The 23,567-nt window shown below is 43.9% G+C and overlaps 1 protein-coding gene across 3 annotated transcripts; it reads left to right on the top strand.

Moving 5' to 3' along the window:
- Positions 1–847: 847 nt before the first annotated feature.
- On the top strand, positions 848–22,610 carry LOC135493381 (uncharacterized). Of its 3 annotated transcripts, XM_064780701.1 has the most exons (12): positions 854–1,575; positions 9,244–9,386; positions 10,977–11,102; positions 11,401–11,628; positions 12,053–12,205; positions 14,653–14,733; positions 15,150–15,297; positions 15,593–15,918; positions 19,666–19,786; positions 19,992–20,098; positions 20,290–20,472; positions 20,676–22,610. In XM_064780701.1, the coding sequence occupies exons 1-12, from the start codon at positions 1,233–1,235 to the stop codon at positions 20,796–20,798; spliced, it is 2,082 nt and encodes a 693-aa protein (XP_064636771.1). In that variant the 5' UTR covers positions 854–1,232; the 3' UTR covers positions 20,799–22,610. The 3 variants fall into 3 exon arrangements, with proteins under 3 accessions (XP_064636770.1, XP_064636769.1, XP_064636771.1); XM_064780699.1 differs by lacking the exons at positions 19,666–19,786; positions 19,992–20,098; positions 20,290–20,472; positions 20,676–22,610 and adding an exon at positions 16,760–19,156 and having other exon boundaries at positions 849–1,575; XM_064780700.1 differs by lacking the exons at positions 12,053–12,205; positions 19,666–19,786; positions 19,992–20,098; positions 20,290–20,472; positions 20,676–22,610 and adding an exon at positions 16,760–19,156 and having other exon boundaries at positions 848–1,575.
- Positions 22,611–23,567: the final 957 nt, after the last annotated feature.

Here is a 23,567-nt window from a genome sequence, read left to right as displayed (position 1 = left end):
TTCATGGTCCAGCTTATCCATGGTTAGTTGGACAAGGGGTTGGATAATACGGCGACACTTTTTGTTGCAGTCATGGGGAGAGGACCAAAGAAAATGAGGACCATCCTGTTGCGAACCAAGGGCTTGGTGGCCAGTAGACCTGGTGCCGGGACAATTCATGATAATCTGGTAATGGTTCAAGGACCTATCCCCCTCTCCTGACGTTGCAGTTTGGTGTGTGGAGGAAGTGGCTTCTATTCAAATACGATGGTATACCGTCAGTTTTAGACCTGTAATGAAGGGGCGAATTCCTCATCGAAATAAATGGTCGTCATAGAACGTTTGCATGGTTTGTGGCGGGGTGATTTGTAACTTCTTGAGATCACATAATATGAGACAAGACCACTGTAAGATGTGTACGCCGCGCCATTGCAGTATAACTGATAGATCAGGATCCTCCAACCTATGAATATTCAATGATGCTCTTGTCCCATCTTGTTGCGTGATGGAACTTGGAGATGCCATATTGTTTTAGCAACAGGTGATTCGTCAATGCACCAGGGATCCTAATCTCATCCTAAGCTGCCTAGATGTGACCCGGGCACTGTGACCCCGACCAGTTATGGTATCATCTCACGGGGAGGATCAACATCGTGAGAATGCCACATACCGATCCCAGCGGTTCACCCTTGGCTGCTCTTGAATAGTTTGAGCTGCAGAATGTTACCTCCAAACGAACCCACCATTGTATAACACGGGTAAATGGGTCAGAACCACACTATCTAAGTGGCTTCAACAAATAATGTAATTGTGCAACCATATACCGCTTTGCATACACTTGTAGGCGATGTGAAACTGGTGCTGGATGTGAAACTGGTGCTTTGGTCTCCACCTGCAAGGCTCAGTGTTGGATGGGACTTGATCCGGGCTCTTCGACGCTGTGTTTACCAGGCCTCCGCACTCCCTCCTCCATTCCGGATGTCGCTGTGACCTATTGTAGTAAGGATTATCAGTACGAAACTATGACAGATTTGCATAAGCATACAATTAATGACCTCGTCGCGTATTGTGAGTGGAGCCGGCGATAAGGCTGCAAGCACATGGACTTGTGAGCGCAGGTAGTTCGGAGACGCTTCAGAGAACAGGTTGATGGGACCTGCGGCTTAATTCAGTTGTGACTGGAGAGTGGCTTCAGGAGGACGTGAGAAGAGGGAACGCTGTGTTTAGGTTGGACTAGTCACAAGTGCTGAAAGATGTTAGGGACGATGATGTTACCAACAGTAGTTCGGGAGACGCGGCAAGAGAGTGATGAGACTGTCTTCGAGCAGACGACAGGTGACCAAACAGACGGCAGTAATGGCGGCATGGCCTCACCTGCCAACAGCACTAACTCCGAGGACTCAACAGGACCCATCACAATGGTCCCCAGTCCTCCCCAGGAACTCGGCAGAAAGAATCCATTCCCAATGCCGTCTCGATTAAAAGATCCGTTAGACTTGGACTTCGATTCAAGCAACAATAACTTGATACCAGCAAGGCCGACTGTTCCAAGACTATACGGTTCATATTCAAGTCAAAGGAAGGAGGGAATTAAAGGTATGTGGTTCTTCTAGTGATGTTTTCGCGGTTTCTTTTTGGCGACCACGTGTTTGTCAAAATGGAGGGCCTACTCTATTCTCCCGGATCTTTTCTGATTCTTCATAGTGCAGTGTTGTATTCTTCACCAAGGAAATATGCATTGGCGTATCCCTCGAATGTGTATTGTAATTATCACCAGCATGGCTAAGCTTAGGTAAACGCACCGGACAGGTAGATATGGAGAGATTAGCAGATTAGCTTATGAGTAAATTGTTTAACCATATATCACGCATAGACGTCCACTTGTTGATCTGGTTACCGTTGTCAGCTGAGTTACTTAGCATGTTTTCGATATTTCATTTGTATACGAGGTAGGAGATCTCATGATGGTCAGAAGGCCTATTACAGGCTGGCTGATATGTTGTTTTTCAGCTTGACTGTTACATTTGTGATTTCACTGGATTTTGAAAATCATCTGATATAATATCACGCGTCAGGGTTCTATTGTTGTCTCACTTACTCCGCGCAGTATGGTGTAGTGTGACGAGTTGGGTCCCCCGAGGGTGGTATATACTCCTAAAATGTGCTTGAATAGTCTGTGTGCTTATGCTCTGACTATGATGATGCCCAAACACCTCTCTGCTAGGATAGCACATCCAGAATCACGTGGTGCTTTTTGATTTTATTCATTTGGGCTGTTTTTCCTTAGTTATTGAGTTGTTCCTAAGTTGTGGCCGCAGAGTGCTGCGCAATGAGTAGGATGATGATGATGATGATGATGATGACGATGATGTTCCTTTTATATCGACCGGGCTCTTTTTTAAAACTATTTACGTAATTATTGGTGACGATGGAGGTGGGGGGGGGTCTTTAATTAAGACTGTAGAGGATTACCTGCGACCCTGACTGCCACAGTAACTCAACTCTAAATCCAGTCCAACTGATTGATTAAGATTAGGCCTAAGCCTATATGATGCCGTCTTTGTCGTTTTCTGCCAAACTGTTGACGACCCCACCCCGCCATCAGTTGTTTGTCTGGCTCTTTAGACACTTTCTCGCCGAGGCATTGTGGTGAAGAGCCCATTGGCCTAAATAATCCACTCCCTCCATGATCCACTCCATGGGCACACAGGAAATTGATAAAATGGAAATAGGTCGCATGCTGGTAAATTGGATCTTTCTGTGTGAACTGGCTTAGAATGTGGGGAAAATTACACTACGGATCAGCATGGCCATGCAGGCATCCTAATAGTGCAGTCAGCAGTCAGGAGATTATAGCGGCATACATCTGCAGTTGTTCCAGTGTTTCAGTACAACCATGACTTGTTCAATGGGGAAACACAGAAAATACTACGTGCCAATCTATCATTCAGCGTTCCCAAACAATGAGAGAAAACACCCGACAACGGAAACACTCAAATGCGTTACACTTGTCTCGCATTGGCCAAGTCGATGGTCAGACTTGAGTGGGGTGCTGTGCCTTTAAATTACGTTGAAAACTTCTGAAGATGTTTTTTCGCACTCGCATCCTCTTCACTTGGAATGACCGTGGGGACCCGGGTAAGGATGGGCGGCGGTGCCTGACTCCACCAACCGGATCAAAGGATTACCTAAACCTGTTTGGTCGAATCCACTTGCTGTTAATTCATAGTTTACCCTTATTGTTCCATATCCATTGTTCCCTTTTTACTGGCTGGGGTGATATTTAGGTTAGTGTAACTCAAGCGTAAATATTGTGGCTGGTCTGCAACGAATTGATGATAGATGGAATATTTCTCCTTTTCATTGTTCTTGCTCTACGGGGTGTCACAAAATTAAGGTTAAGGTCGACAATACATTAATATTTGATTACGCTGGATAATAAATTGTTTATCGTTTGTGACAGTGTGAGCTCACGCGGGGGGGGGGGCTTACCCCTTTGTAAAACGTCCCCAACTGTTAATATACATTTAATTCTTAAATATGACACGTTGTGTTGACAAACAAGCGATAATAATCCCAATAATCCATTGTCGCTAATAAAACCGATTAAATATTGACATAGTGTGATTTTAGCCTCGTTGTAACCATGCTCGGTTAAGCCTGCTACATCTCAGCAATCAAGTCGAGTTGACCACAGTTCGTCTTGGTACACACCGCTCCGATATCCTAACTTCCCTTTGATTTGGGTGTAATGTGGCGTATTGGTCTACCTTTTAAGGGGGGGGGGGAGCTGTATATTTCAAGTCATTAGAAAAATGACGTGCTCGTATCGTGAGAATGAGCATGGTATTCGTAATAATTTACATGATGATGTTTGCAAATCTACCACAATCCAAGGTGTCATTTTTGATGAACAAAGGGCCAACACGACAGGTTGCTGGTTGTCATAAAACAGACACGTATTACATAACTATGGTAAATAAATATGGCAAATTGGACGGGAATCACCTGGCACGGGTACTGTGTCTGGTTCGTGATTATGTAATGTTGATACAAGCCCGCTGTGCTGCAAATTACTGCGTATGGTTTTTCTTTCGATACAAAAGAGGTGATACATTTGTGGACGGGTGATAAACATGCTAAGCTCGACAGTGCCGAGTGACTGGCCCAAAAGCTCAGGATGGGTGATAAATATTGATTAACCTGTGATAAACACGTTTTCAGATGCTGAGGCGACTTGTTGAACGTGGGGCGGCCATTTTGGCATCTTCGGCGGCCATCCTTGACTTCTCTGAAAGGCGGCTCGAGGGTGGTGGCTCACATAATAAGGCACCGACTTATAATATGGGACCGGATACACTAAAAAGCTCAATCATGTGCCATTGGTATTAATATGCCATCCATTGGGGTTGATTGGCGAAAAACCGAAAGTGAAACACGAAAGTACCATAAACGGTTTCTCTACTATTCTCTGCAAGAGCCGAGAGATGGATGATTCAAAAACTATTTGAAGCAAGCCATTTAGATCACGGATGACCGTGATGAAAAAAGACATAAATGCAGCAAAAAAGTCCATTTGCCAGACATGTATCTTTGTCTATAGGCCCCCTACCCGCATCCATTTAATGCACATAAGTCAGTAATTACTGCCATTATTTTAGATACACAATCGCCCGTCTCTTAAATTGGTTCCACCAAATGTTGAGCAAAAATTAATATGAACATGGTACACTGTCTTAAAATATGCACAGCCTTTTCCGCCCAACTTGACTGGCTTTGTCCCCAAGTCCATTTCCCTTTTGTTTTCCGACGACCCTGTGCATTGATGTACACTGGATGCACAAAATGCACTGAGTTATTTGGCTAACTTGCCTGGACGTTCCCTGTAATGAGACTGTGATAAACTATCCCACTCCTTGGCTAATTCTGGTCACTCCCATCAAGCTTATTCATACATACACACAAAGCCAATAGCCTTCATCACATCGTCTAAAATAATGCGAGGTATGTGATTATAGGCTGTATGGAAATTACGGGATTGTCAGGATACCGGGATGATGGCTAATTTTCGATTATTACGATCATGGGAATAGCGCATAGCTTAGGCAAATAAGTCAAAATAATAAGGTTTACGAAGTAATGTACGATTTTTGTATTTTCATCACCCAATAGATTGCTCCTTGAATTAAATTATTTCTCTGTCTTGTGATGATATATCTTACAGAACAGTTGACTCAATGGCTTCCCACCCGATTCATGCTTTTCCAATATGGCCGCCTAAGCCGCCATCTTGAATTCGACAGAAAGACAAATTACAGGTGGTCCCTCGAACCGGATACCGGGAGTGTTTCAAAAAGATGTCGAGTTGTTAAAACGCATGTCGATATATTCAAAAGGGCTGTCCAACATTGTTGAATTGGATGAGGATATCCGTTGGATAAAGAGAATCCACTAAGGTGACTCATAGGCCTACACCTTTTTTGCGCCAGAGTATTATCTTGATACTATACATGTTAATAAGCTCATGGAATACAATAGCCTCATTTCAACAATGTAATTACAGCTAGGCCGCCGATAGGCCGGGTCGCTGGCCCCAATACTATAATTTAATCATGTTAAAGATGTAGTTGCACGAATTAATCCCATTGTTCTTAGGCCTGGTAGTGGATTCCATTAAGAATTCTCACATTCTCGCTCGTACTTCGACCTGGCTCTGGTAATTAGGTATTAACCCTCCACGGCGCCTCCTTATTTGACGCAGTCAGTTTCATAACGACATAGGCCTAATGGATGATGAACACTTGTTTGATGTCTTGTCTGAGTCATGGCCAAATATTCCTGATGCGGTTTTAACGGTGTCAGTGGTTGCGCCACTTGTCATAAAGATAAGGCACACCCAAGCCGAAGATTGTTCTCCAGCTGATGGCCAACAATACCTTATTATCGACTCTTCTAATCTTGTTATCAAAGCCATTTACACGTTCCCCCACCGTTCAATAGATCTCCTTGTCTCGGTGTTGCATTCATCCGTCCCGATATGTGTGGCTTACGAGTGGATCGCTATGTACATACAATCTTGATACCACAACAAGTCAAATATGATAACGTGGGACTTTAACAGATGGCTTATGTTTACTTACAAATATAGGGGGCGCCTCATAACTTTTTATTGAGCTTGCATAGAGTTATGACATGACTTCCTGTCAATATGGTGCATGATTTACCTGCATGTTTTTGATCTGGACGCCCAAGATGCGGTTTTGTTACAATTTCATATCTTCAGCTCTCGTCATATAAGTTATATAAGTCATTGAAACATAAGTAGGCGAGTAAAAACTTCCTCAGTGGCCACTGAGTAGATGACGCTGCTGCCCCAACGAGGATGAGCTACAAGCTGAAATTAGCCCTAAATACCGGAAAGTCATTAAGTAGACTATTTCATTGAAACTATATTTAACTGTCATTTCATTCAATGGACTTCTATAATGTTAATTATTCTCTAAGTGAAATAACGCTGGATTTAATTGTGTTAACGAGGGCTTAATTACTTAATTGCGCCATAATCGGCAAAATTGTTCGTCTTTTTGCTCTTCTAACGATAATGGAAGCTGGACTGCCGGTTCATTCAATCTTATTAAAAGATTTTTTCTTTTTTTCCATCTGTTCATCACGTCACCCGAAAGACATTGTTCGCGTTGTTAGCGACCCATGTGTTTCCTGTTCCGCTATACTTTAACTCGTGTCACTCTTCTAAACCTGTTTTGAAGTAGAGAGGCCTTTTTGTTACAGCACAGTCTGCTGGGGGAATCACTGTATATGGGCAGGCCTTCAGTTTTAATGTGAGGGGCGTGTCACTGTGGGGCGGAAGCGGCTCCATCATGTCAAGATCGATACTTCCTGTTCAAGTAGCTGTAAAAAGGTCTGGTGCTACCCCAGAAAAGAAAAATGAAACCCGCAGATTGACACCATGTCGTATGATAAAAGCTTGGGTATCACTCTGGCAAGATAACAGGATTTCTCGCCACTCAAAAGGAAACCGTGCGAATTCTCAGAAATATTTGATGAAAGTATAGACTTAAAAAACACACACGGACGGATGTGGTTCAGTTTCTGCAAGCACACCCCATACTTGATCAGAAGTGATCAACTCTCGGCGAATACCTGTCTATAGGCTTACTGGGAAACTGGCTCTTATGAATCATGTTTTCCTTCAAGTGTCCTGGCCCAGATCCGCCTAGATTACCCTACTCTCCCCATGCTCCTATTGACTTAAACTAGGGCGAATTGTTCCACAAAAGGTTACACTGCGCACTGGCCAGACACTTGTCTGGGCTTGGCAAATTGAAATTCTTGCCTATTGTTGTTTGAAGAAATAGCAAAGCCGCTTGATATGTGGGCTGCATGGACCTATACATCATGAATATCGAAATGCAACCTGTCTTCCCAGCTTTCTCCTGTCCAGGCTCTCGATTCAAGCACCAGGTCACATCTTGTCTCAGAGTTGATGACGACTAGATTTCGCTGCAATATAGAATGCACAGATAATGCGCATCATTCTGTCCTAATCCAAAATGGCTGCCTAGTCGCCATCTTGGAGTTAGCAGGTTGTTCCAAATCATCACCGTTAGAGACGTCCCAGCCATCACACCTCTGACAACATGGTGAGTTTTGGAGAACCATTGTCATTGATCTTTCATTTTCGCGTTTTTCCTGGTTTTGACATTCTTTCCTAATTTACTTATGAAAAGCATTCTATTTTTGAATGGCCTCTGTGATAAGGATTACCTGGAAATCGCGATTCGTGATGATAATAATACAATATATCATCGGTGGGCCAACACTTAATCTCATGTCGCAAACAGTCAAGATATCAGTTTCGAAATTGCCGTACACCAATTCTTATCGTCGGTGTTTGGCAGTTTTCGGATATCGACCTATCTGATACCTGTCAAGTTCTTTATCGAATTCGATGTTAGTGGGATTTAGAACATAAAAAATGGAATGCTCAGCGTTATATATCGATATTTTGGAGCGTCTAGCTTGACCCAAAACTTTGACATCGCTGAACGTTCTTCTTAAACTCCTTCTTATGCATATGTATGTATGTATGTGTGTATGTAATGCTGAACGGCATTACCCCTGGGGAGTCAGAATATGGTTTGAACGACATCTATTATAAACCCTAGTCCCCGAGATGAAGGCAGGTGATCGTGACAATCAAGCTTGGACTGTAGGTAGTATTTAATCGAAGTGCAATCGTGAGTTCAAATCTGGGATGTAAATCTGCAACTCCTGCCAAATCCTGGTTGAAGTGGCCGGACATAAACCACCTGAGATTGAGCCACTCTCAATTACAGTTCATAATTGCCCTTGAAATGTCAGGTATTGCGCTCTTAGTGATAAGTGATCCCGTGGGTTGGTCCTAAGAGGCGGTGGAGGGTGGGTCTGTCCGTGGTGACCCAGTCTGCTGCCATGGCCATGGTTGCCAGTCACATACTTGAGGATCAACTCCTATTGCCCAGTCCACCTGACTGTCTTCTGCTGCCTTCGCCGCCACGGCAAATACGCTCGGCCCCAGCAAGTATTTGGTAATCAACAATCGCCCTCTGGCGACACTTTATGAGACTACCTCTTCCCGTTAGGGGCCGGTGTAGAAGTCTGAAGTGTCCTAGGATAAATGTCTTGAGAACAAAGGAAGTTATTGACGATCCCATGCTCCGTCAATATACAATAAGACCGGACACTTTTTCCAGAGGGACATTTTCTACTTCTACACGGGCAATAACGAGAACCAAACCGTATAACTCTCATGTTAGTCACCTATCATGTGGCCGTCCCATTAAACATAACGTGCGTACTATCGCATTCCTCACGAAGGTTCACGCTAGTGATACATTGAGTAGGGTTCATGCGGATATTTGCGTCGCCTACTTGGCGATAACTTCTCATGTTTCCTGCAACCTACACCAAGAAATCTTAATCGCTCCGTCACACCCCATGATCTCATTAACCCCTGCAATAAAGCACGACACCTCCCCACAGGCGCTCTGGCTTCAACCATTAAATTGCTTTCCAACCTGGATGGAGAAGGAATGTTCGTACGGCATAGGAACTACATGCAGTTTTGATCATCTACTTGATCATTTACATTAACCCTTATCCTGGTAGGCCAATTCGTATATTTTTGCAGATAGTTGAACAGTCATGTAATTTTTGCGTATTTTGTACCTTACAAGTGATAGTTGCCATCTTTCTCTTTGTCAGGTGAAATGGCCGGCCACAGAGGACCACGCCTGTCGCGGTTACTGACCACGGAGCAGCTTGAAGAACTAGAGAGGACGCATCAGACGGACCCGTACCCGGACTACTTTCAGCTTGGAATCAAGATAGGTCTTAAATCACATCAGGTGAGTTATCAGGCCACCAGGAGTCTCTACGGGGTGGGGGCGCACTGACTTACGCAGACACTTCCCAAACTATGAAAATTATGGCGTTCTTAGGACTGTTATTTCATCCAGGAGTTAATTGTCCTGGACCCACATGTCTGCAGGATTGTGTACCCAGGATTAGTCTATGACGTCAAATTATCAAAATGGCCTCATCCTGTCTGCCGTCTGGCTTCCGTGGAGACTATCCATGATTGGTTACTGAGTCCAGAATGGCTCCTATAGGCTATTCTCTGCAGCCAGTCTGAAATCACCACGTACATGCCCTGGATGATGATCTAACTACATTGTATCACGAGCGATGTTCCACGAACAATACTTCGACAAATGTTCACTTCAGTTACATGTTGAACTCTGTGCCTGTTCACTTTCGACGATCGTTTGAGCTGGTCAGACCCCTCATGTCTTCTCCATGACACCAGTCTACAAGCTCTCAGGACATGCCCAGGTAATCTGATCCACTATGTAAGCAGGTCAATTATCTGAATTGCTATTTTCCTACCATGACAGGGGTAGTTATTTTTATGATCAGTTAAACTTCCTCTGCGGACCCCCGGGACTGCAGCTCTCCTGACCTTTATTTGGACTTCGGGACTACGTCCCTGGACGCCACAAGTATCCAGCAGCCTTCCCATCCCCAAAATAACCTACCGCCACCCAAAGCCAACATGCCTGTCCGTTTGTAAAAACTCCTTGGCTGTAACTTAGTAGGCATTTATCATGACAGCGAGTACAAAGCTGACATTGGATTCCCAAAAGATGTCCTGTTTTAGTTCAAAAGCATTTCTTATGATGGTGATCTGTTCAAAGACACAACCGAGAAGCCACATATAACTGTTGGGACTCTCCTCGGATGCAGGGAATTTTGAACCCTGTTTACCACTACTGCTGACATAACCCGTTTACTGAACTATCAATGACCCTTGTCACCAATTGCAGCAAAAGGCCATTGCAAGTTGATCCCACTCATTGGCCAGCTTACCTCACAGCGACGTCATCTCCCAGCCATCACCGTAATTATCCCCACGTAAGGCTTCAATAAGCTGACATAATTCCATAGACCTCCTTATTCCCTGCGGCAGTTCAAGTTCTAACGTTATGAAACTCTCCGAGGACACATAATTGAGGACCTATTCTGTTTGAGGTTTCTGTAGTGCCTTTTGATACGGATCGGATTGTGTTATGAATGATGGAACAATGTTTTTGCTGCTAATCCTTTAGATAAAAATCTTGGTTTCATGCAATTGTGATGTGATGGTTAAAAGGTTTGTTGTTCCGAAAGAGGATGGTCCATCCATTACACGAACAAACCTTTTAGTTTCCAAGGATGCTAATCCAGTTCGCCTGTATCAGTAAACTTTAAACCATGTGGTCGTCCTCGCAGAAATCACAGTTCTAGAAGGCTTTATGCTACAACCGAGTTTTTTTTCGAGAATAGGCTGAGGTCAGTTGCAGAGATGCAAAATGATGATGGGGCTTTTGGAAGGATTAATTTTCAATGATTTGTGTGGTATCAATGTTGCCCATCTTTAACTCCGGCTTGTCCCACAGGTTCGCCATTGGTTCCAGACGCGACGGAAGTCTAACCGGGGCAGCAAGCGACCACGAACGGATTCAGGTGAAGCTTTAATGGACGAGACTGCGGATGAGGAGACCAGTATTTCAAAATATGATGAGGTAAGAACCTTTTGTGCTTCATCTTCTCTCACAAAGCCTCTTCTTCTTCTTCGTCTTCAGGCTCTGCCCTTGAATGGGTTCTTCTCCGGAGAGTGTTCCTTCTCTATGGCCACGGTAGATGTGGTTGAGATGGGGTAATGGGGGAGATGGAGTGAAGGTTCTTCTTACACACGTTCTCATTCATAGATAATCTAAAAACCGGTGGTGGCCATGATCTGTACCAAAGATACAGTGTACAGCGTACTTATATATCCTAATTGAATTGAATTGAATTTGATTATGTTCGTTCTTCTTGCAGGACACTGTCGATGGTCTTGGACAAGAAGTAAGAGATTTCAGTAGGAAGAGAAAGCATTTAGCGCCACCACGCCAACACAATGGACACACCCCACCAATAGCACTGCCAAAGACTGCCCGTCAACCAACCCCTTCCCTCGATGTCCCTGGGCATGATATCGGTCCTGTCAACTATAACATGCCAAAACTGCCCAGGAGCATGGCACCACAGGCTCACTGTAATGGCATGGTGAGTAGGCTTTTGGTACTGGGATCAAACTCTTTGAACTGTGAAGGCTACCAGACCAAGATCATGCGATGCACCAGCCCCCTTCCTAACATGTACAGGGTGACAGACGTCGCGGTGGTGTCCTCGTCTAATTTCTAACCAGATAAAGCTGTTGACAAGCATATTGTATGCCATGGTACCACCTCAAAGTCTTCAGTCCAGAAAGTACGTCTACGTCTGTCGATACTAAGTATGGAAGTGCTCTGTTTCAGTAGCGGGCGCATTTCTTTCATATCTGTGTGTCTCCTTATCATCATCCAAGCAGAACAAAGTTAATTTGACCCTACTCAATCATGCTGCCCCAACCTTGTGTGAGATTATAACAGCTTCACCTGCCAGTTCCACTCGATCCTGACTAACATTGTACCTTCCACACCATTTGCAGACCAACCATCCCAACGCCACTGCCGCTTCTATCTACCGAATGCTGTCTAGCCAACCACCCTCCCACCGCCATGGCTCCATCCCACCTAACGTCAACGTGGCCCTCCATCCTGCCTTTGGTATGCAGTGGCAGCTACCAACACCCACCGTGGAGGTAAGTTGGTCTTTCATGTCCAGGAACATCATTCTGTAAGCGGGGTCGAACGTAGCGACTTCTGCTTGCAATGGGCTGAGGGTATAGGTTTCCACTGAATGCGATTTTACTTGAATCGCACAGTGCATGCGATATCGCAGAGGAGAACGTTGGTTGGTTCGGTTTGGGTGCAGGGATAATCCATGCATGTCTCAATCGCATGAAGTGGAAACCTACCCTTACAACGAATTTTCTTCATGTAGCTGCTGGCTTACTGATACATTTCGTTGCCAGCAGCCCTACGATTCGGCTTTTTAGTCGCAAGTGCACTGGCAGGCCTCGGTCGACTGGTAGTAACCAGAGGTGAGACAGGCCACACCCTATCGCAGTGGTGGATTCCCTCACTCAAAGAGTTCCCTGCCCCCTGGTGTCCATTAACCTGTTGATGTTTTGTCCTACCAATTCCAGCGTTTTATGGCAAATTGCATTCATCGGTACTGTTCTTCTTTCTCTCGGTCTTCGACAAATCGCGTTTTTTAAAGTTTTGATGTAATCTAGAAGTTCTGGCGATTCTTTTGCGTTAATTTATACCTGGACTGCAACGCTTAACGGACAGAGAATGTGTTCCTAAAGGTGAGTTGCGTTTGTTTTTGTTCCATTTGTAGCACCCCATTAGTTGGTAACATAACTGTTGACACTAATTTGCATATGCAGAGTTTGGTTTTATAGATGTTCCTGTAGACATAGGTTAGAGCAGTGAGATACCCTAGATCTCCCAAGATTTCCATTGCATGCACTGTTGACAGTTTGCATGACCAAAAAAAACTTAATTCGATTACACTTCTTCCTCTTTCCTCGTAATCAAAATCTTCACGTTCGCCGATGGCCGGAAATGCACTGCCTGTTAAGTGTGTCGAAGTATTGTTAAGCCAATATCATAAAATTACCAACTGATCAGACAATGTCAGAGATGACGGTCGAATATAAACAAATGGTCGACTATTATTGTTATGACGCAGTGCCATCTATTTGATATGTCCAATCTAAGCAAAAGCTATCACTGTGATCGGCGAACCTGAGTGCCACCTTTTGTCAATTTTGTGTCACATTGCCTTGATACCACTCCTGACCTTGCTGAGGTTGTGCTACATTTATACCGTGAAACCTGTCGTGGGATGGGTTTGTGTGGACTTTAACCTTTCTTTACCTCGAATCGACCCCTACCCTCCTGCTCTCGCCTATCTAACCTTCACAACACAACTTTATATCCCTCCTGCTAGTATTCCAAAAGACACCAGTTAATTTCCCCGTGTGCGACCTAAACCTCACTCACACTGTGCTTGATGCATGAACTCTTAAGCCAGCCATATTTTACAAATTCCAATTACAAGCTGGCCCGCGTTACTCGAAATATAAAATTGTAGTGCATGCAAGCATGTAGAGAAACAAGACTGATTTATCGTGGCGACCTGCTTGACTTGTGGTAAACCAAATTTAACCGAACCTTAATGTTCTACGAATGCTACCAGTACGTTAAAAGCATGCATGATTGGCCATCCCAGCTGCACGTCCCATCATTGTTTCGCAACCAAAGCTCAATTTATAAGGGAAAATCAGTGTTGTTCAATGTGCTAATTTGTTTTTTAAGTGCGTCAAGTTTAATTCTTACCAATCATTCATTCTTCTGTACTACTATCTCACGTGTTCATATCTCTTTCGACTCTATTTTCTCGGAAGAGATTTGAGGCTGTTTATAGAAGGCTCCCATAGTGTGTCCTCTCTACAGGCAAGAGAAGCACAGTGTACAGTCGGTACAATTCAAAAGGTTTGGAAAACGGATTCATTCTAAAGAAACGTCAACTTGTTTCCTATCATGCGATGCACGTTATTTCACCTTCCACTTGCGTGCACATCCCCGCTTGTAAGAAACTGTTACAGATTCATCTACCAAACTTGGTCATATATTTCAAACGTTAAACAGTTACCAGTCTGTGAAAGAGAGTTACCAAAGGAAAGCTACAAATGGGACAAGCTATCGCATCTCGCCTTGTTGTTCTTATGGATGCTGGTCAATTTTGGCCAAGTTTGTTGTAACGGGCTGCTCTGGCTTATCAAAGCGACCTGATCCCACTGGTCCGTAGTCCTAACAGAGATATATTCCTTATCAAATCTGTCGTGGGGCTCTAGCTTTGACGATGATGCAGCCAGGATTTTATATGATATGATTGTCAACGTTTCTTCTTTGGCCTAGCAATGCATGCTCAAACTAGTTTCCCATTGCAACGCCGAACTTGTTCGAGATCATTCCCAAATGAACATCAAAAGCTTAACACTCTTTGGCGTTCCAGAAGTGCGAAGGTCGCTATGATAAATCAGCTTACAGCATACATGCATATCGTGGTTTCTGTTCCATTTCTGTTAAGAACTGTCAGTGCAACTGTATTACAACGCCAAGTGTTCTGTTGCAGAGTCTGTTGGAGAAAGGTGACCTTGAAGTCCTTGTGGAGCAGAGGGATTTCCTCAGAGGCATGCTGGAGCAACAGGAAGCAGTAAGTCATCAGTAGTCTTGTTATAGTGCTAAACTTTACCATCTAGGTGATAGTCCACAGCCTGGCGAACCTAGTCCAACTTCACTTACAAAGGACGAAGTACTTACCTGGACAAAGCATGATACAAAGGTATTTTGTCGAAAATCAAGTCATTCCCATACACTTGACTGGGAAGTGCAGAGAATTACTAAGTGTTGAGCGGATAACAGCATCAAAGCAGAGGTTGAAACATTTGCCAGTAAGCTGGAATTCAGGTCACGTTCGATTTGCTGGTCTGGTACCCGTGTCTGATACATAGCCACCCACACGAGGAATGGTGCTGCACTACCCTTCAACTTCAACGGAAAGTATAATGGAACAGCTTAAATTGTCCACAGTATCATGACTCGTATCAATTTCTGAATCTTTCATTACAGTTGCGATTCATGTGGGACCAACAGATTACTACGTTGAAAAGACTGCTGAATGTTTGCGAGATGAAAATCTCGCGAGAAAGATCGAGAGAGCATAAACAAGCACAGAAGGCGACGAAGCCAGCCATACAGAAGGCTCATTCACATCCACGTAAGGATCAATACGTTCCTTGTAGTGTAAAGGAACATGTCTTCTTCCATCTCCCATGTGAGACAGAGCCAGCTAGACGGAGTCAAGACTTCTCAGCTAACTCTCCTCTAGGCGTGTTTTTCTCATTTAGACTTCAGAACCGTGCTCCTTGATGAGCCTCACTCAAATAATCGGATGTCTTTAGCCACACGTCAACAGTCGGTATCTTGTCTTCAGCGTTCAATATTTTACTTCCTTGATGACATATAAACTTGTTTCCAACGGTATATAAAACGTCTCCTATTTCTCTTGACAGCGCAAGTCCGACTCGGAATACCCCAACCAACCTCCGCCACCGTGAGTCCCATCACCTCAACCAGCGTCAGCTCCGAGGCTGTCCGATCATTTCTAACAAATCACTCAGACGTCATTGCTCCCATGCCTCCACTGATCGCCACGAGCCTTGGAACAGGCCTCCTCAAGAACACAAACTGCCACAGTAAGATCATCACACCGATGTACGGAGGAGTCGCAATCGACCTCAGGTCTGACCTGACTTCAGCCGCATCTCCAACACCCAACTCGAGCAGACGACCGTCACGTGATGAGGTGGATTCTCATATCGAGGCTGACGTGTCCGAGGTAGGTTGAGGATGATTTCAGTGTTTGCTTGGCTTGGGTTTTGTCCGCCATTTTCTAAATGACCTTGCCTCACATCTAGCAACCTTGATTATTGGGGATCTTAACGATTTTTTGCTATGGCATCTTGATGTTAGGTTAGGTCATCGTCGGTATCTTCTCTACTATCTCGCCCTTTAATGCTTGTATCCACTCTGATAGCACAACTCTGGTAAATGGATTCTGCTATACCTAAGAAGCACCCATCAAACTTGAGAGAAACTAAAAAACGGATGTGGTTTGGTGACAAAACCTCTACCCCACGTGCAACAGAAGAAACAAGATCTACAACTTTCAAAGATTGCATTCGCCGTGGTTGTGCCACTAGCCTTGCCTCCTATCCTTTGCACATCTCTCCTCTTCATCTCCTACTGTTGCTTACCTCCGCCTCTCATGCCTGCTAGAGCATACTGACGTGTGTTCTGGCAAGTTTGAAGTGCCATTCAAGAAACTTTCTGGCTGGTTTTTTCCTTTGACAGAGGGCCTCAGCAGCTCGACCCGTGTTTTTCTTCTAAATCCTCACCCCTGTCAAACGTTGTTTGTGGTGGTTGCTGTGTTAGGTAAAACGGACCGAAATATCCACGGACGCCTATCAACAAAGCACCGTCAATGGAGGACACTCGTAGTTCCACGTCTCACTACCCGGTGGATTACTGGCGCACACACCACACACGCCGTCTGATACTAACCATAACCATGGTAACCGTCACGTTTCCTACTAACAAAAACCATAATCATCAAGCACTAGTGACATTTTCATGGACACCATATCAAATGCCTGATGGAGGTTTTCTTTTATTTGAAGAATGAAGTCCAAGAAGATGGAGGTCCGTTAGAACTGACTGTCCCCAAAGTGAGGTCCATGGAAACGGCGGGTGTGCGCGCACTATCTGATGAGGAAAATGAAATGGAATCAAGCCTCACTTCACCATGCAACAGATCAAGCTTCACACCACCTAGCAACAGATCTAGCTTCACAAATCCTAGCAACCGATCAACATCCATTGGCAACGTCGATATTCATAGCGACCCAGACACACCAATCTCCAGTGTGGGAGGAGAGAAACTGTCCCCAGACGAGTTGTTCCCGCCATTGCCGTTGCCTCTGGCCGATACTGACGAAATCAAAGGATCGGATCTGTCCCTTTCGTTGGATGATACGTTTGATATGTACACTCGGATAACAAGTGATGCTAAGAGCCGAATCTACAGCTGCACCCTATGTGAGAAGTCGTTCAGCAGCCGATCAAACCTGCGCGCGCACTTCAGGACCCATACAGGAGAGAAGCCATTCTTTTGTAACTTCTGTGGTCGGAAGTTCGCCCAGAGGTCAACGTTGCGCACGCATAAACGGATCCATACCGGCGACATGCCTTATAAATGTAGCCACTGCAACCGCGCTTTTAGGGATTACTCCACCCTTTCAAAGCATGCTCGCACCCATACTGGTGACCGTCCCTATGCATGTCAGATCTGTGGCCGGGCTTTCGCCCAGTCCGGGAACCTCCAACGCCATATCAAGCACACACACCCTCAAGCATACGTCCCACCAGGCTCCTCTGGTGCCAGGGCTGAAGTTCCAAGATGGAAGGCTGATTCTCCTACGATTGAGGAAGCCAGTGAGCCGTTTCACGAATATCCTGCCGTCGCAGATGTTCCAACTCAGGCGGACTATCCAGCCACGGCTACGGACCTCCGTAAAGCACGTTTTCGCAACCACAAGACTCCCGTTTGAGTTTGAACCAAGGAACTATTCGAAGTGAGACTGGCCTTCCGAGAGAGCTTCAGCATTTGACGAATGAAGTTGGAGGCGCAGTTACAAATATCTAATCATTCCTAAACATGTGCTGACGAACAACTTTATTCGTATATTATGCATTTTGTAGCAAAGCATTTATAAATGAGTACCAAATATTCCAGATCATGGAGTTTTGATCTTCTTGTACATATTAGTTCTTCAGCTGGTGCTAAAGGAGAGAGGGTTGAGTCTGCTTCTTTCTGTTATCAATCGCGTTTTTTCTTTAAATGAATGTCCTCCTGGCACCATTTTAGATTTGTTGACAATGCTTTACATTTTAGGCTGGGGATAACTTTCACTGACACTGTGGTTCAGAGTCAGGGGCCCCGACCACAACTTTGTTAGTGCTGGGTGTGGCACCACGGAACCAAGTACATGTTCAATTATTACCATAGTTATTTCATTTCGTTTAAATAATTGTCTTGTCGTGATTATTCTAAAGCAAGTGTACTTAATATTATTTTCATATTCTAAATATATTGACCAAGTACTTAAGCCTTATAGTGGCATCTATTCCAAGCTGATTTTTGTAAAGAATGTCTGTTGTGATCTTGAAGTTTCAAGGGTTGACCGTTGCACAATTCTGAGATGATCACTTTTTTGGAAGTTAGCACATCGGAATTCTTCGACTATTTAACCCCTGATTGGTAAAGATGGTCTTTTACAGATTCAGTCGCATTTGTTATGTCTAAATACCGCTTATTGATCCCTAAGCAGGGGTTACACTGGTTAAGAGTGGTTTTGGCCCTCCGATTGTTGCCAATACTCTTGAGAAACGGAGGGGTGAAAGAAAGGAGAAAAAGCGATGTATTCATATTACTAATACTAGCATATGTCAATTCGCCTCTTTTCTTACGAGTGCGCCTCTTGCGGTGGAGTTGCCAAACTTCGCCGGCTAAGGACGAAGACTCGGTTGATTTCAACTTCATGTCCGACATGATGTGAGAAACATCAAAGGCTGACCCCGTAAGTCGGCCATTTTGTTTCTCCAGAGCAGAACTCAACCACTAGAGGCGCTGATCAGGAAAGAGGCAAATTTAAGTTACAGTTGATATTCAACATTTGTACTCAATGCATTTTAACACCATATTACCTGTCATTGTATAACTGACATTCCTGCCTATACTACAAACACATATTGCCTTTTCGTCGTCCCATGCCTTTGTGCTTTTATCCTTCGAAGGTTCATGGTTTATAAACTATCCATCGCGGCTACAGACTGTTTTAAGACCGAGTATATGGGCGTGATATTCCTATTGATTTGTCTTCTGACTGACTGCTATAAGACCTTGGTACAACCAGTCCCGTCGAAACACTTTGTACGGGTCTTTCGATTTCTGGGCGCCATGAAGCATTTGTATGAACATTGTTCTGTATAGAAATAAAGCCTTATGTTTTATAGCATTCCGTTTCACGTGTTGTTGCTTGCGATTCTCATGAGTTTGTTGTTCTTCACTGCTCATAACAATAGTCAACTTCGGCTTCGCCATCTCTGCTTTGCATTTTGTATTTCTACTGGTGATAGCCATTCTTGCCACCGAACAATATACAATTGATGTACATTTGATGTTCATCTAGCTCATGGGTTAGCCATGAGCAAGTATGGATTCTATACTTGCCACGAATATAAGGGCCTAAAATGTCAAATGGTCAGGTGTGCTGTTTCGTACTTGATTGGCTTGACTGGCTAAGACTATAAGGTTTGAACACGAGACGATATCATGTAGCCTGGTTATCATTCTGCAGGCGGCACCTGTCTAGTTATCATTCTGCAGGCGGCACCAGTCTAGTTCCAACATATTGCACGTCATTGGATTATTTCCAAGAATTCAGAAGAATGAACCCAGCATGGGGTAGTAGGATGACATTCAGAAAGAAAAAGAAGCTCAACGGAAGGGTTGTTTTGTTTATAGTTTTCAGAGACCGAGACTGAAGAGGACTATGACGATCCCCAGCCGATCGACTTGTCCAGCAGCGGCAGGAGCCTGAGAGATGACAAATGGAAGGGAAGAGACTCGACGGATTCCAGGTTTGGTAGGTATCCGATTTGAATGATCAGAAGCCCGCTTACTTGTGTTAAGTCCTACTTGCTGGCTTATGGCAGAGTCCTGACTCTGTTGTAAAGGGAACTGCGGATTCGAGAAGATGACGTCAACTTGGTCCAAAGCATTCACGGCCATTTTTCTCTCACGGTTACTACTTAAATCGAAGCTTATAGACGACTCTCTTATACTTGCAGCCCCAGGTGAAATGGACCTATTCGACGAGTTCCACCAGATCTTGCCAAACTATCCACCGTCGCACCGAGGAACTCCGGATATGCAGTCACAAATCAAAATGGAAATGGTAGGTTCATCAAAATGTTGACAAAGAAGTTCAGACAAAGGAAATTATTGGTTGGACTGTTAGGTGGAGTAAAGTGGGATTTGTGTTGCGTATCAGTCTGGAGAGAATTAATTCCTATTGCTACTATGGTCTGTATCATAATCGAAAGCTGACCCTTGATGGCCCTATAAATTTGATATTTACTATTGCAGGCGCTCTCAGAAGATGGTGATGGCGATTCTCCATCTGACGGTGGCTGGCGGCGGCGGAGGAAGAGGACAGTCTTCAGCCTGATACAACTGCAACGCATGGAGGAGATCTTCAAGGTCACACACTATCCAAGCTATGCTGATAGGGACGAGATTGCTCAGGAATTGGGGCTCACTGATGAAACGGTAGGACTTTGCACACTATTCTGCTCCAATAAGAGTCGGGCGTTCGATCCTTTTCAACCAAATTTCAAATATGGTGTTTTGTATTAAGGTGTTCAAATATCCATAGTTTGACTAGGTTTTACTACTTCTTATCTAAACTGCTCTAAACACATTCTTCTTACCAAACACCCGCCTTAATCAATATTTCTCAACTTCCTCTGCAGGTACGCGTTTGGTTCAAGAACCGACGTGCTAAGGTGATGCGAGAGAAGGGCGACGTGAAGGCCCAGGGGAACCTGCAACAGGTGGTCGACGATATCAAGTCGGAGAGAACCAGCCCCTCGTAGCGTGCCCAACCAGTTATATTCTCACAAGTTCAGACTTAGTACGTCGGCGGATGGGTTTAAAGGAGACTGTAGGCTGAAGCTAAATGTGATATGTTTCACTAAGGGCCGATAGCGGTGATGGACACCGGTGTATAAGGAATGATTCTATTCCCTTATTCGAAGAAACCTGAGTTACCTAACATCGAAATCACCACAGGGTCCATCTAGCTCCTGCCTATAACCCCCCCCCCCTCCAAATGGGCCGTGTAGGGGCTTTCCGAGGCTCTAGTCAACACAGATAATATCACCAGTCGCCATTACAAGATATGGACATCGTTATACATGTATAGCCTGGACTGTTCATTTCATCATCACATTTCATGAAAGCAATCAGATATTTGTATATTTTGAGCGGACCACTCCATTTTCGTTGCATTTATCTATTTGGAGGCATTATAACGTTGCATAAGGGATAGCATGCAATGAACGAGAATGCCTGATATTCAAGAAATTACATATACAATGTACTCAACGCATTTACATTACTAGAAATCAGCTGAGGTGAGACGAGATTTTTTAAAAGGATTGCATGTACTCAGATTTTTATACGCATTTTATTAAGATGTTTGGGCTATTTTCAATGCCATGCAGTGAATACACTTAACTTAGTTCAACAACAATAGCGAAGATTAGTCATATTGTGTCCAATTTCTATCGTGCCTTATAATAAAGTCAGCATATTTCTAAACAAAAGATGCGAATTTTTGCTTAACAATAAATTCGCATCTTTGTCCAACGGCAAGACAATAATGTGAACTGAACTGTTATATTTGAAGAATTATATTTTGATACTTAAATTCATCTTTTTAATCTATTGTTGTCTGAAAACTTACGACAACTGCCGTGGTGTTTTGAGAGCCAGGGTTCAGACAGGACAAGAGGATTCAAAAGTGTGAGTTTTGTAAACTGCTAATGCATGTTATTGCTTGCGTATAATACTTCATGTACCAGTGAGGCCCAGTATACATGGAGGTCTACATATTTCATAAGAGGTTAAGTACGAAAGCGTTGTTTCCTGTTTCATGTTTGTTTTTTTGTATTTTGAAATTGCATTTATTCCAGGTTTTGGATGTAAGTATATTAAACTCGGCTGTAGAGCTCTGTTCATAAAGAAAACCGCGCGGTAGCACCAGAAATGGCTTCTCGTATCATAGATTGGTCATGCATTTTATGGGGTAAAAGGGCATATTGAATGTACGTTTGGAGTAAAGGGTATGACATGGTATCTGAAAAATAGTAAAGGGGCGTTCGTGGGAGAGTTGACTTGAAGCGTTCTGCCGGTCATTAAGGTGAGCATTGACACTTGAACGCTTTAAGTCAACAATCCTAACTCAATAGTGAAGTCATTTCTAATTCTGGCGCTGGCGGTTTCCAATATTTCATAATCAAGTAAAAAATATTGTTTGTACTTAAGATTTTTAATACTCAATTTGTCAGTATGTGATTTTGAATGATTGGCAGAATCTTTATGTTATGTTTAATCCCATTGTTGTATCATTGTAATGGGATGTTCAAAGTTTCGTTAGGTTTCGTCAGCCAGAGCCAACCAGCCTTCGATACGAACTATTGGTGTGTGGGTGTTTATCGGAGGCTGCATGGTTATTAGTGCCTTCTTGGCAGACCGTAATTTCACGCAATGGGATCAGTTTTGATTGGCGTTTAGTGGTACGTAGGGAGTTTTTGCAAATCCCCCGAAACGCCAACTTTAACGCCTATCTCATTGTATGACCTCCTGAGAACGAAGTCGAACAATGGGATAGGCGTGCACGTGAACGTTTCGGGGGATTTGCGAAAACTCCCTATCAGCAGTATATGCACGTACAGTCCGTGGACACCGGTTTGAGTGATGTTTTCTATTATATCTTGATTGTGATTCAGAATCATGATTGTGCAATGATGCCTTTGATAAGTACTACACAAAAATGTAGATAGAGGACAATAAAAAACTATAGATCACAAAAAAGTCTTTGCTTCTTGTATTCTCAGCCTCGAAGCATATGGGTTAGCTTACTGAAGATGACCACATTTGGCTCCCAAGATCGTGCCTACAGCCCTCTTTAAGGTGCATGGCCGTTGAGACCATGCACGGACAACCATTTAACCCGTCACAGTGCAATAAGATACAACAAGTTGAAGCCGCGGTGGAATATGAATCACTTCCCTGATTCTTGGCGCGCCAGCGACTTCCATTGACCAGGTTGGAAAGATTATGGGATTTTATTTTAAAAATAAGGGTGTAAGTTTCGGCAAGCGGAGTGGCAAGCTGATGTATCTCTTGTACAAAAATGCCGGGAACAGAATAGAATACCATATGTGGGGCATTCAGTCTACGTATAAACGAGAAAAATAATTACCAGCATATAAATGCCAAAAAAGTAAAAAAGACAAAAGCGTTAGCAGAGCGTAGTTTCGATCTACGGACCTCTGGGTTATGGGCCCAGCACGCTTCCACTGCGCCACTCTGCTATGGGATATCTTTATGATTGAAGTCCTTTATGAATTCAATCCGTTTTGGCTGATGCAATACCTGAATAGTTTCCTTAATCACTGAAAGATGGCAGCGCTATTTATCAGAGTGACAATGCTGCGAATGGCGCCTCTTCGTCCTCGTGTTAGTTTTTTCTTTTCTCACCAGGGTGGTGAATTTGACGGTCATGAACAGTTCTTTGCCTTTTTGCAACTATTCTATGCCGATAATCGATAATGTGACAAGTTATTACTAAGCCAAGT

Source organism: Lineus longissimus, chromosome 9 (assembly GCF_910592395.1).
Source record: "Lineus longissimus chromosome 9, tnLinLong1.2, whole genome shotgun sequence".
NCBI classification, from domain to species: Eukaryota; Metazoa; Nemertea; class Pilidiophora; order Heteronemertea; family Lineidae; genus Lineus; species Lineus longissimus.
This window is presented reverse-complemented; position numbering and strand designations above follow the sequence as displayed.

Excerpts from the sequence above, each read along its gene's own strand:
- LOC135493381 (XM_064780699.1), top strand. The coding sequence starts at position 1,233 with ATGTTAGGGACGATGATGTTACCAACAGTAGTTCGGGAGACGCGGCAA. Across the intron at positions 9,387-10,976 it reads TAGGTCTTAAATCACATCAG|GTTCGCCATTGGTTCCAGAC; the intron begins GTGAGTTATCAG and ends CTTGTCCCACAG. Across the intron at positions 14,734-15,149 it reads TGCTGGAGCAACAGGAAGCA|TTGCGATTCATGTGGGACCA; the intron begins GTAAGTCATCAG and ends CTTTCATTACAG.